Source organism: Pleurodeles waltl, chromosome 1_2 (assembly GCF_031143425.1).
Source record: "Pleurodeles waltl isolate 20211129_DDA chromosome 1_2, aPleWal1.hap1.20221129, whole genome shotgun sequence".
Classification (NCBI taxonomy): domain Eukaryota; kingdom Metazoa; phylum Chordata; class Amphibia; order Caudata; family Salamandridae; genus Pleurodeles; species Pleurodeles waltl.
Genome location: NC_090437.1, coordinates 1,175,274,919 through 1,175,288,187, shown reverse-complemented (window position 1 = coordinate 1,175,288,187; position 13,269 = coordinate 1,175,274,919). Strand labels below are relative to the sequence as shown.

Below are 13,269 nucleotides of genomic sequence, written 5' to 3'. Positions count from 1 at the left end.
GAGCTGGCGCTGGGGTTGGAGAGCTCTTTGACGATGTTGAAGAGTTCTTTGCTGTTGTGGGTGTTGTTGTCTAGTCGCTCTTTGAATGATGTCCTTTTGGTGGAGCGGATCAACTGGTGGTGTTCACGGGTGGCAATCTTGAGGGCTTACATGTTTTCTGTGGTGCGTTCTCTGCGCCAGGTTTTTTCAAGGGTACAGCAGGATTTCTTGGATTCTTTGAGGGTGTCCGTGAACCACGGGGGTTTCCTGATGCTGGTCCCGCTTGGGTGGCTTTTAAGTGGAGCGAGGTTTTCGGCACAGTTGGTGATCCACTGTGTGGGGCTGAGGGCTGCGTTGTTGGTGTCAGTGGTGATGGCTGGTGGGTCTTGGTTCAGTGTTGAGAGGAGCTGCTCTGTGGAGATTTTGCTCCAGTGTCTGCGGGGGATTTGTTGTGTGCGATGGTGGTGGGTCTCCCGTTTGAAGGTGAAGTGAACGCATCTGTGGTCGGTCCAGTGTAGTTCAGAGGAGTGGCTAAAGGATATGTGGTTGCTGGCGGAGAAGATGGGGTCGAGCGTGTGGCCAGTGGTGTGGGTGGGGGTGTTCACCAGTTGCTTGAGTCCGAGGTTGGCGAGCAGGGTGGCGGTGTTGTTGTCATTGTTTTTCTCCAGGTGGAAGTTCAGGTCCCCGAGGAGGATGTAGTCTGGAGAGGCAGGGCGTGCGGGCTGATGAAATCTGTGATGGTTTCGCTGAATTGGGCGCGTGGGCCCGGGGGCCTGTAGACGAGAGTTCCTCTGAGGGTGGTTCTGGGGTCGGTGTGGATCTGGAAGTGTACATGTTCGGCGGCGAGGGGGGTGTCTTCGGTGGTGGTCGTGATGTTGATGGAGTTCCTGTAGATGATGGTGATTCCTCCACCGGTTTGGTTGATGCGGTCCTTCCGGGCGATCTTGTAGCTATGGCGATGTCAGGAGCCGAGGAGGCGTTCATCCAGGTTTCTGTGATGAAGGCGACGTCTGGTGCTGTTGTGTCCAGGAGGTCCCATAGTTCGATGGCGTGCTTGTGGACGGAGTGTGTGTTGAGGAGGATGCACTTGAGGTGGTTGTTGGTGCGAGGGACGGTAGGAGGTCTGCAGGCTCGGTGAAATGTGTACTTGCAGGCTTGACAGGTGAAGGGTCCATGAGTATGTTTAGGGCTGGCTTGGTAGCAGGTGGCTGGCTGTTCGTCCGGGGTTGAGGGAGTCATTGTGTCTCAGATCACACATGGGAAGGCTGGCATACTGATTTTTCAAGTTCAGTATAGACACCATTACAATAATCTAAATTCGATACTGCCAGTACGAGGAATAGTGTGATTTTTCTTTAAATATTTTTTTTTTAGAAATGTGGAAACCCCTATGAGTTGCAAGGAGTAGAAAGCTGATTTATGCACTTGGTGGGGGAGAGGCGGATAAGGTTCAGTTCACTGTCAGATATCACACCCATCTCTGCGAGCATGATGGGTCCCCTTTATGTGGCTCTGCAAAGAACAGCGAGCGGCAAAGAAGCCAGGCTCCAGCGCCATGCTTCAATCAACCTATACACAGGGATGATTCCATGCTGGGTGCTCTGAAGTAATGACCTTGGCACACGGCGAAAGCTGAAAAATACGATTATAGTTATTCTGCACCTGGCGAACGAGATCCTCCCTTTCGCCAGCCGCACAATCAACTGACTCGGACAGAACCACGGGTGCTAAAGGTTCTATTTCTTGTGAAATACATTATAGACGTTCTATTCATTAAAGGTATAACAAATTAACATACACGCATCATTACATGTAACAAGAGTGTGGGTTGGGCAGGGCTGTGCATGCTGTCAGCTGTTTTGTTCCCACCCGTATACTGGGATATGGGACTCACGCTCTCAAACCCTTCCTCCCGCAAGGGAGCAATCGTACTGATGCAGAAAGCCATTTGAGACGTCACCAACTCAAGGTGTGTCTGCGCTACGATTGCGGCTCATAGCAGCTCCAACAACCTCTCGGCCTGTTGTTGTACTCAAAGATCCTTCCTGGTAAGTAGGAGTCAGGCAGCCAGTTCAATTAGGATAGAGTTTGAAGATGTATTTAAAAGATTACAGGATAAATTACAAGTTCCGTAATAAGGAAACCCCACAAGAAGCAGCATCCTCTCTGCTCAGACCACTCTGTCACAATTCTGCAGTCACTCACCAATATATTCCATGGCATCACACACTGGCTGAGCAGAGAACAATGGAGGTGTGTACAGAATGCATCACACGCATAGCAGATTATAACAGGTGTGTGGCTGGTACAGAATGGCTCTGGATTCATTTTCTCCCCAAGTGAAACCTGACCCAGTCTTCCTGCCAGCCACACGCTCAAGACACCGTGAGAGCAACTGTTGTGCTATTTAAATTGTGCTACTTCTTTTTCCAGGGTGGGTGGTGTGTAGTGGGGTTCACTAAGGCAGTGAGGCTTTGCTGGCAGCTAAAGTGTCATTTGTGTGTGTGAATGTGGGTGTTTATTTGTATGGGTGCGCGTGTGTGCCTAGTCTGATTTTTAGGGTCGAGTCTGCGTTGCATGCGCTCGCGCATGCGTATCGCAGCGAGACGCTTTAGTTATTAGAAAAGGGCTCGGAGCCCTGTTGACGTCACGTTAGTGTGTTTGATTGGTTGGTGGGCTTGCCTAGTAAAATCTGCTTGCTTTCATTAGTGGAAGGCATGCACACGTCATGCCTTTTCCGGTGGTTAGCCCTCCTCGAGCGCAGTGACCAAGTACAGAAAACATGCGAGGCTCGCTGTTTTCTGTCGGATCGTGGACTACTTTTTCTCTATTTTCCTAGCGCGATTTTGCTTGGCAGAAGTCGAGCGCTTTACACAGTTAATTTCACTTTTTCGGTTTACGTACATAAAAGCAATTTTGCCGATAGATGAAAAGTCAGGTTAGGAGTTTACAACGCGATCAGCTCTAACATGAGCAAACGCGAGACCCGTTGCATTGCAAATGCTTGTTTGCCCTTCTTACCCCTGCAATCTTTACCCCCCCAATTCCAATCTGTTTTTCCTCCTCCCTCTTTGCTCCACTCTTGCTAAATGAAGTGTGGGGGTTCTCTCCTGAGCTACAGGACCTATCATAACACCCCTGCTGCTTCAGGAAGTGAGATGACCCTCTCAATGCCTGTCAAAAGTGCTCATCCTCTACTGATGCCTGACTCCAAAAGCTCCCACGAAAGCGAAGATCGTACTCAATGCACTTTATTGTAACACATTTAAATGCTGATGAATGGGCATTTAATAATTAAAGCTGAAACACAAATAAGATTCAGATTTTTTACCATGAACTGACATCCTGTCATATAAGTTCACTTACAAGCGCAGCCACGGCTTTTCAAATTTGGCCTTTTTTTTTTACTGGTACTTTCTGACGTGTCTGTGGCACACAGTTAATGTACACATTGCCTTCACACATATATCCATGTAACTGTGTCAAAGCAGATGCCTGTAGTTCAGTTTTTGAAAGCACACCAATGCCAGGCAACTTGTGCCCTCGTGTGTGGTTCATAGTGTTCCAACATCTATCTCCATCCCTAGAGAGTGCCTGTGCATACCTATATCCCTCTATCACTGTGTACCACCTGCTTTTGCCCTCAGCCACCTCAGGCACTGACCCCATAGGTATCTCTGTCCTGCCAGGCAGATTTTGTATGCGTCGTTCTGTTGTCCTTGGCCAGTACAAACATCTCACCCCCATTGTGTCAGCGTGTGTATAGTTACCACCTCTTCTGCTAGTGACTGCAGTACACATCTCCAGCATTTATCTCAGTGCTCTGCTCTCTTTTTTTCTCTCTCAAGTCTTTGCTTGTGAACTCGTTCCCTCTGAGGCCTACTCCCAAGTCTCGGATGTCTACTCTCTCTTCTTGAGCTTCCCCTCACTCCTTTCCTGCATTGTGCTTCCTACCTCACTCTCCATACTGTGCTCTTTATCTCTCTCTTCCCTCTTGCCCGGCAGGCTCCTCCACTAATAGTTTTCATATTGTGCTCTTTTCTCCTGTCACAGTGTTTTCTCTCCCACTCTTGTCCGACATTCTACTTCTACACTCATTCTCTGTACTATGATCTCTCTCTTGCCTCCCTGGCAATTATTAGAGCGGGTGGGAGTTCAAAGTCAGCCGAAAAATAATTTGAACTTAAACGTAGCATTACCTGCACTGTACAACGAGAGATACAAGGTTAGTGGGAGCGACCTTGACAAATGTTTCTTAGATCAGGTGAGGGAATAGTGTTTGAGGAGAGGGTCAAAGGATGCCAGGAAAAAGGGCAGGAAGACCCTTTTAGGTTTTGTAATGACAAGTTAGATAAACTGGGCAGTAGAGAAGAAACTGCAATGGATTGCAGAGACTCTGGGGAGAGTACCATGTTAGCAACCCAAAGAGGGAGAGCTGTGGTGGGAGGCTCTCTTAAGGAAAGATGTACAAAACTTTCCCCCAATCAAACAATTCAGAGCTTACAACCCCAAAGAAGTGTGTGACCATGTACCAAACCCATTTTAAGAGTTGGTCAAGTTTTACTGGCTCCTAAAACAGACCCTCCTCAAGAAACCCAAGGCGGACCCAAAGGACCTCAAGACCTTCCAGCCCAACTTCCTGCTCGCTTCCTGGCAAAAGTAATCGAGAAAATTGTCAACAAACAACTGACCCGTTTCCTCGAGGAGAACAACACTCTGGACCCGTCCCAATCTGGATTCCACAGCAACCACAGCACTGAAACCGCCCTCATCGCCGCCACCAACGATATCAGGACCATACTTGACAATGGCGAAACTGCGGCCCTCACCCTCCTGGACCTCTCGGCTGCGTTCAACACCGTCTGCCACCAAACCCTACGCACACGCCTCAACGACGCAGGGATCCGCGACAGAGCCCTGGACTGGATCACCTCCTTCCTCACTGGCAGAACTCAGAGATTCCACCTCCCTCCATTCCGCTCTGAAGCCACCAAAATCATCTGCAGCGTACCCCAGGGATTGTCCCTCAGCCCGACCCTCTTTAACATCTACATGGCTCCTCTCGCAAACATCGCCCGATCTCACAACCTCAACATCGTCTCATACGCCAATGACACCCAGCTGATTCTCTCCCTCACCAAAGACCCCGCCACCGCCAAAACCAACCTCCACGAAGGAATGAAGGCCATCGCCGAATGGTTGAAGAACAGCTGCCTGAAACTGAATTCTGACAAAACTGGGGTCCTCATCCTCGACTCCACCCCCTCCGCATGAGACGACTCCTGGTGGCCTGGCATACTGGGAACCACGCCGACACCCACCGACCACGCACGCAACCTAGGATTCATCCTGGACTCATCACTATCAATGACCCAGCAAGTCAACGCCATGTCTTCCTCCCCTCAACACCCTCTGCATGCTTCGGAAGATCTACAAATGGATCCCCACTGAAACCAGAAGGACCGTCACCCAAGCCCTCGTATGAAGCAAACTGGACTACGGCAGCGCCCTCTATGCAGGAACCACGGCCAAGCTCCAGCTCCCGAAAAGACTGCAACACATACAGAATGCCTCCGCATGCCTCATCCTGGACATCCCCGCCACAGCCACATCACAGCCCACCTGAGACACCTGCACTGGCTCCCCATCAACAAGAGAATCATGTTCAAACTCCTCACCCACGCTCACAGGGCACTCCACAACACCGGACCAGAATACCCCAAAAGACGTCTCTCCTTCTACACCCGACCCGACAGCTTTGCTCTGCTGACATTGCCCTCGCCACCGTCCCACGCATCCACAGAACGACCGCCAGTGGCAGATTGTTCTCCCACCTCGCCACCAAGACGTGGAACACTCTTCCCACCCACCTGCGACAGACACAGGACCTACTTACCTTCAGGAGACACACACCTCAAGACTTGGCTGTTTGAACAGTAGCAGCCCCCCCTCGGTACTTTGAGACCTTCACAGGTGAGTAGGGCGCTTTACAAATGCTTTGATTGATTGATTGATTGATTACAGCTGCATATTGATGCCATACTTAAACAAGATGTTTGAGCATGTCTCTGGCGTCCCTACCAAATAGAGTACCACATATATCAATAGTTTGCGACCAGAAATCTGTCTGCAAACCATTGAAAGTTACCAAATCCCACGCTGGGGTCTTAACTTATTTGTAAGAGGAAAGGGGTCCCTTTGGAACCCGTTTCCCTTTGCGAATTAGGGTACAACTTTCAGTAGAAGCAAGCAGTGGCCCAGTGAACCACTGCCAACTCTCAATGGAACTTAAAAAAAACATAAAAGAAAGATTTTTTTTATTTATTTTTATTTATTTATTTTTAAAGCAGTCCATTTTCGTTAACAAAGTAGGGCTGCTTTAAAGAAAATGGTTTTATTAAAGCACTCACCCTTACAGATCAACCACCATGTGTTTTTGGCCTATTGGAGTGAGTTGCAATTTGGGCTTACCTAATGAGTATTAATCAGGTGGGTCGAACAAGAACACACTCTGATTCTGAATTTTATGAACCAATCTATTAGTACACAGGGCGGTTCAAACAATTAGATGCTGGTCACAAAAAGACTGGCCGCAAATTGCAAACACTTTTTGAAACAATATCTTTGTAAGTCTGGCCATTAGCCCTTTGTAACAAGCGTTCTCCTGAAACATCCAAAGTGCATCTCCATATCATGAATTCCCACTCACTTTTCCTTGAAATATTTACCAAGAGTAAAAGAGGGAAAACACACAAATCAGAAAGATGGAGGAAGAGAAAAAAATGGAGAAACACCACAAAGGGAGAAAGCAGAAACCGGCAAGCGTGAGATAAAGGAGCAGGGGGTGTCTGGTGGTGAATTAAAAAAGGCCTGAAGTGAACTGAAGGCTACACAGCTTTGGTATTCAGAGGGACAACAGAAAGATTTGCCTGTTAGGTGACAAGATCAAAAGTGCTGGAGTAGGTGATTTCCATCAAACCGGCTTAAGTGAGAGCCTTCATGGGACTTCCTACATACCACTGGAACTCTGTTCCCAACCATTGGACTATAATTGCGCCATTGGCAGCCCTGACACTCATAAAGGAATTTAGGAAAGTGATTTGGACTATGGAGTGTGAGAAGCACTTTGAGGACCTGAAGGCAGCTCCTTGTAATATACACGTGTTGAAGGCACCTGTCTATGGTCAGCCCTTCATTTGATAGACTAAATTCTCATTTGAGTGGTAGTGGATCAAACTGATGACAAGGATAGAGAGTGTTGAATGCCATCATTAGCCACAGACTGCTTCCTAGGAACCAGAACTGGATGAGGTGGTTTCAGCATTATTTGTTTGGCACAAAGTTTATGATCCACACAGACCACAAACTGCTAAAGTGGTTTCAAATTCCAAATAGCTTAGATGGTCTAACTTGTTATTGGTTCTAGATTTCACAGGAGAGCACAAAACCACAGTGATTGAGGGAAAAGCAGATGGATATTTCTGTCACTTTTACTAATCCAACTAATGGACTTCTACAGTGGTGGAGTAAGGTTGCAGTTGGTCTGATACTAGGTGAGGTGCATCTTTTGGGACCCTGGCTTGAGTGCCGGACTGCATGTGAAGCGAGTATTGTGGCACTGGGGTCAAACTAATCTAACTTGAGTCCCAAGCTTGTCCCTCATAATGCGAGACCCACATATTCTCTCCTAGAGGGCACTGGACTGTTATCCCTGCACTATTATGCTTTGTGAATCGTTACTGTAACCAGACCTTTGTTTCATGAGTCACAGACTAAAGAACCCTCTGTGTAATATTTTCGATTTTTCCGGTTTTGACACCTGAGTGGTCAGAGTCCTGAATCAGGATACTTGTTGGGGAGTGATTTGACACATTATAATTCAAATAACATAACAAAGATCAGCTGTTATGTGAAATCCAGAACCTTGTGCTAATATCTCATGTACATGTTGCATGTGTATGTATGCAGTGATTGTGAAGCACATGTACTGTAGTAGGGATCCATTTGCTCTGTGTCTAGGTACCCAGGCCACTGGGATCCATTTTAGATGCCCATGGTTTAGCATGGCACTAGATGTGCATGAGTACATCTTTCCCAGATAGTGAACATGCATTACCTGCAGTTCTGAGGTAACAGAGTTGACACCCAGATACTGAAAGAAAGATGGAGAAGGGGCTTCATTTAGAAATTCAATGAGGACCTTGTAAGCCAAAGGCTGCTGTTTACTACTTCCCGAGCAGTGACATTTTTCAAGTGGTAGGGATGAGTAGTAGAACTGAAATTACTGATGTTCAAGGTAAGGAAATTTGTAGGCAGGGCCTGACCTTTTATTTGTCTCTAATTATTACCAATGAAAGACTGAAAACAGCCAGGTACAGAGATGTCATTCTTCATTGTGCCAATGTTTTGGATGCTCTTGGTTGTCTGGATATTCCTGCTGGGAGCCATTCCTGTTGTAACCTGTTTTAAGAACCTTGACCTTGCACAAAGGCTGTGTCGAGGAGCAATCTGAAAATTACATTTGAAATACAACCAACTCAAACCAGTTCTTAAAACTTAGACGGTAGATCTTCAATCCTTGTCTGGAAAATGTAATTGTATTTATATAGCGCTTACTACCCTGTCCGTCGACATGAAGTGCGCACCCCTCCCCCCCACAGTCTCTGAGTGGTTCCTGTGTGAGCTGCATTAACACATTTCAATGCCAAGTACCACAGTGTTGCTGTGGGCTCGACTGATACTGCCAATGTCGAGAAGTGACAAGGCATTGCTGCTGAAGCATGAAGCGATGATCAATCTGGAGTCCAAAACTGAGAAAATGTACCAGCATGAGTGACCCGGCCTGCAAGCTGCAACTGCAGAATCTGATTACCTGCCTGTAACCGGCAAGGAAGACAGCTAGGTAAGAAGGCAAGTGTTGCAGCGCAGGCCTTCCTTGCAGACATCATCTGACTCTCTTTTCCAACGCAAAATTGCCCTCGTAATCCCGCGGCAGAGGAGTCATTACTTGAGGGTGGGAGCACGAACCGCGCCGGCTGCACTGCTAAAAATGCAAGGATAACCAGCAGGTAAACATAGGGTTTAGCCTGCAACTAGCACTGACACCAGTGCGTGGCAGATGACTAAAACCTAAAAGTTCGCCAGAGTAAATGCAAGGGGTAAAAGAAATTCAACAGAGTTACCCAACTCACTAATGAAAGTGTTTGACACCATCTGGACCTGTGCCTTATCTGGATCCGTAGAGACTGTAGTCATGGGATGCTCATCATAGCGGGGAGAGACAATACCAGGACAGGGGTGTGTAGCACATAACTGATAAAAGTGACTTACATTACAGTCCTGCTGAACTCTTTAGTATTCATTCTGCTGTGAAATTACAATATTTTCTTTAACTTAAAATGTAAGCACTGGGCTACACAATACACCATTGAATCTGTTAGTCGACCGAGTTCTAAGCTCTTTTTCACCACACTACATCCCCGAGAAGCCTGTGACTGCTTTCTCTCGGTACCCTGGTGGTCAAAAGTGGAAAAGGTTTACATGGCTCACTTTGCAGAAGCATAACAGGACCGATCCCAGTGGCAAACAACCTCAACCATTACAGCTGGGGCCCAGTGGTACCTATCTGCCCTTTGATCCCACAACACTACCTGATGTAAACGGGATTTGAAAGGATACCTACTATTTTAAAAATCCTACATCATTCCTTGTCAAACTCCTAATATTAAGATAATAAATATTTTTTTATTTTTAAAATTAACAGGAACTTACCCCTTCGTTGCTCAAAATATGAACCAGCAGACCGTTCCCACAACCTAAGTCTACAAAAGACTGTTTTCTGGTCAATCTTTTCTTTGTTCGTTCATCTTCCCAAAGGATCTAAAAAAAGCAAAGTATTCACAAAATATAATTAAAAGGGATCGAAAAAAATCAACCTTCATATAAATATTGTAAATGCCAATGTTTGAAGACAACAACATTTTAAAATCCAAACACAGTTCTCCATAGATTTCTAGTGCAAAGACAGTTTAGTAAATGGGAATTACCACACCATTCCTTTCCCTAGAGTGCGGTGGAACTCCCCCAGGCGTAATTATTTGGCAAGAGGCTTACTATTCATCTCTTCACTAGGGCTGTCAATATATGAAAACAATCTTGAAAGGAATCGATAGCGGAGTATTGTAGATGCTTACTTAAAAGGCACTTCTCGCACGTGTTGACATTAACAGCTGAGTGAAAAGAGTTAGTAAGGCTATTGACACCGCCGCCTCATGAGCAGTCGCTTTAACTCAATGTACTTGAGGGTGAAATGGCTGCTCTATGGTTTGATGCAATATTTACTACCACTCTATGTCAGCGCCTTACTCTCCTTCTTAAAGATAGAAAGTGAGCCCAAATGCCAAAGAACTGTAAAAACAACGAACCTGCAGGCTTCCATTTTCTTTTAGTTCCTGTGGTTGCTGTGGCATACATTTCCCCTTTAACAATGAATTGGAGGACCCAGTAGAGAGCGGCAGCGAGAGCAGGTTAGATTAGTGAGCTGTTGCTTCTGCAGCAGAAAGGAGCCATTCTTCAATGCTGGCAACTTACACTAGTTGTTAATTGTGTGAAGGCTGGGGTGCTCCACACCAGCACAAGGTAGAACTGAGGAGCGCGCACATACAGAATGCTCCTTTTGGGGGATATATTAGTAAATATAGCCAACAAAAGGAGCATTCAGATTGGCTGTCCAGCTCATTCGCTACTGGGTGCTAATGAGTTTTATGATGACTTTTGGTAATGTTTATCTTGAAAGTCAGTAGCATGCAACCTGATTTTATTGTGATTCAAAAAAGCACTGCAAGATTTTCTCAAGACACGTAATATTTGTGCTTTCAAAGAATATATCTATGTCACAATTTGATTCGGTTTGATTGCACCTATCTCTTTTAGTATTGTTCATGTACTTAGGATCCAGTAGTGAGTCCCAGCTATTGATACACTTAGCTCACTTTACACTGGGTGTGTAGCCTGAGAAATCTGAAAGGGTGTGAAATTAGAGGGGATTCTGGATCCTAATGAAGACATTATGTATAGGCCCTTAAGGTTGCCATTAAAAAAGTATTTCTCTATCATATGCCAAAAGAATACATTGCTTATGTAAGGCTATTTCCGGTGGATACTCAACCGCATATTGCTCACCTTGTGAATCTCCCCAGGCATCAGACTGGATCTGGAAGCACTTGCAATAGCTAATGTGTCAACAGCTGGCACCACCACCAACCTCCATTTCACCTCCACTCTGCCTCTGGAAATTACACCACAAAGTCGCAGAAAAAGGATGGCCTAGGATGTGGTCTGGTAACTATCAGTGTCATAGATTAAGTCCAGGATGTGACCCTTCACATTTTTGTTTAATACAGAGCTGCATAAGGATGCAGACCATGCATGCTGATAACAGTTCAATTAGCAGAAATTCCATGATCAAGAACATGGATCATAGTTAACAGGAGTGATCTTTCACTGGTTGTGTGTGAAAGCTCACTTGTGACCTTTTGAATACCCCAATGTCCAAACTACAGAAACCGTAGCTAGATGGGCAGTGAGAAATCTGCACTTGGATGGCGAATCCACCAGAAAAAGCTTAACCAGAGGTATGTAACTTATTCTTCTGATGGATCCGTCTAATCACAGATTCTTCACCTTCAAGATCATTACAACAGCAATGCTCCTGCTCCAAGGAGGTGGGTCTGATGTGAATCTACTGAACTGAGCAGACCAAATGTCCCTCTTTGCAGACCTTCGAATCAGTACAGCAATGTATGCTAAAGGTATGGGCAGATGCCTACATGGCTGCTTGGACGATGTCCAAAATCTCACTACCTGGAGATAAAACAGTAGTGGCAGTCTTTGCTCTGAGGTAATGAGTGCTAAAGCCTGAATGGAAGTTTTTTTTTTAGCCAAGGCATAAAACATTTGAATGCAATGATGCAACAGAGAACCCATTGGACTAAGGTTTGCTTTTGGACAGGATTTCCCTTTCTTGTGCAAGAGAATTCAGTAAGTAGTTGATCATCGTTCTGGTACTCCACAGTTCTATCGATATTAAAACTAAGAGCACATCCATTAAGAAAAGTGATCTTCATTCTTGGATGTATGTGAGTGAGAATAGAACTCTGTGAATGTGAAGGACTGCCCCACATGGAAGGGCCACACCATGTTCAGAAGAAACAATACAGGAGATCAAAGAACCAGTTTGTCAGGGAAAAAGTTGGTATATAGAAGCTAAAATGACAAAGCATGCAGCCCACTGAAGCGCAAGGCAAAAGTGACTGCAGTAGGGAAAAAAAACCTCTTGTTTTTTTGTGTACCTGTGGGCTGAATAAACTGATTTGGTGGAAAAGCCGCGCACAACCCAATCAACATCAATGACCTGACAATAGATTTATGTGTGTATGTATATTGTATTGTATTTTTGTAGGGCAAACACAGAGAAAATGAAGCAGAGAGCTGTACATGGTCAAAGGGAAGCAAAACGTCAATAAGTAAAAGAAAAGAGGAAGCTAGGATGTGAAAGGTTAATGCATTGTGATGTAGTGTTCTTTAAAGAGGGGAGTCTTTCTCTCTTTCCTACATTGGAGCAGGATTGAGGAGGCCCTAATGGATACAGAGATGTTGTTCAAGTTCTTTGGTGCATTGATTCAAAAGGTCTGCTGTCTTTTTATTTTTTACAATTCGTAGTTTGCAGACAGATGATGTCCAAAGTGAGGGTGTGCCGAGATCACCAGAGCTCGTAGGCTTGTCTGCACGGTAAATGGAGGTGCAGGGTGTGACAGCTTTGTAAATGATGCAGCTAGCTTTGAAGATGATTGTAAGGAAATGGCTCCCTGTTGCAGTTACCCCCCACTTTTTGCCTGATACTGATGCTGACTTGACTGAGAAGTGTGCGGGGACCCTGCTAACCAGGCCCCAGCACCAGTGTTCTTTCACCTAAAATGTACCATTGTTTCCACAATTGTCACACCCCTGGCACAGAGATAAGTCCCTTGTAAAAGGTACCAGTGGTCCCAAGGGCCCTGTGACCAGGGAAGGTCCCTAAGGGCTGCAGCATGTGTTGTGCCACCCTAAGGGACCCCTCACCTAACACATGCACACTGCCATTGCAGATTGTGTGTGTTGGGGGGAGAAAAAGGCAAAGTCGACATGGCATCCCCTTCAGGATGCCATGCACACAAAATACTGCCTGTGGCATAGGTAAGTCACCCCTCCAGCAGGCCTTACAGCCCTAAGGCAGGGTGCACTATACCACAG

The 13,269-nt window shown here is 46.0% G+C and overlaps 1 protein-coding gene across 2 annotated transcripts in view; it reads right to left on the bottom strand.

Moving 5' to 3' along the window:
- Positions 1–13,269, bottom strand: part of TRMT44 (tRNA methyltransferase 44 homolog) — a 246,607-nt gene that overhangs the window by 172,072 nt on the left and 61,266 nt on the right. For both annotated transcript variants that reach the window (XM_069203438.1, XM_069203431.1), the window contains exon 5: positions 9,751–9,858. In XM_069203438.1, the coding sequence (XP_069059539.1) occupies positions 9,751–9,858 (108 nt within the window). The remainder of the gene's footprint in view (positions 1–9,750; positions 9,859–13,269) is intronic.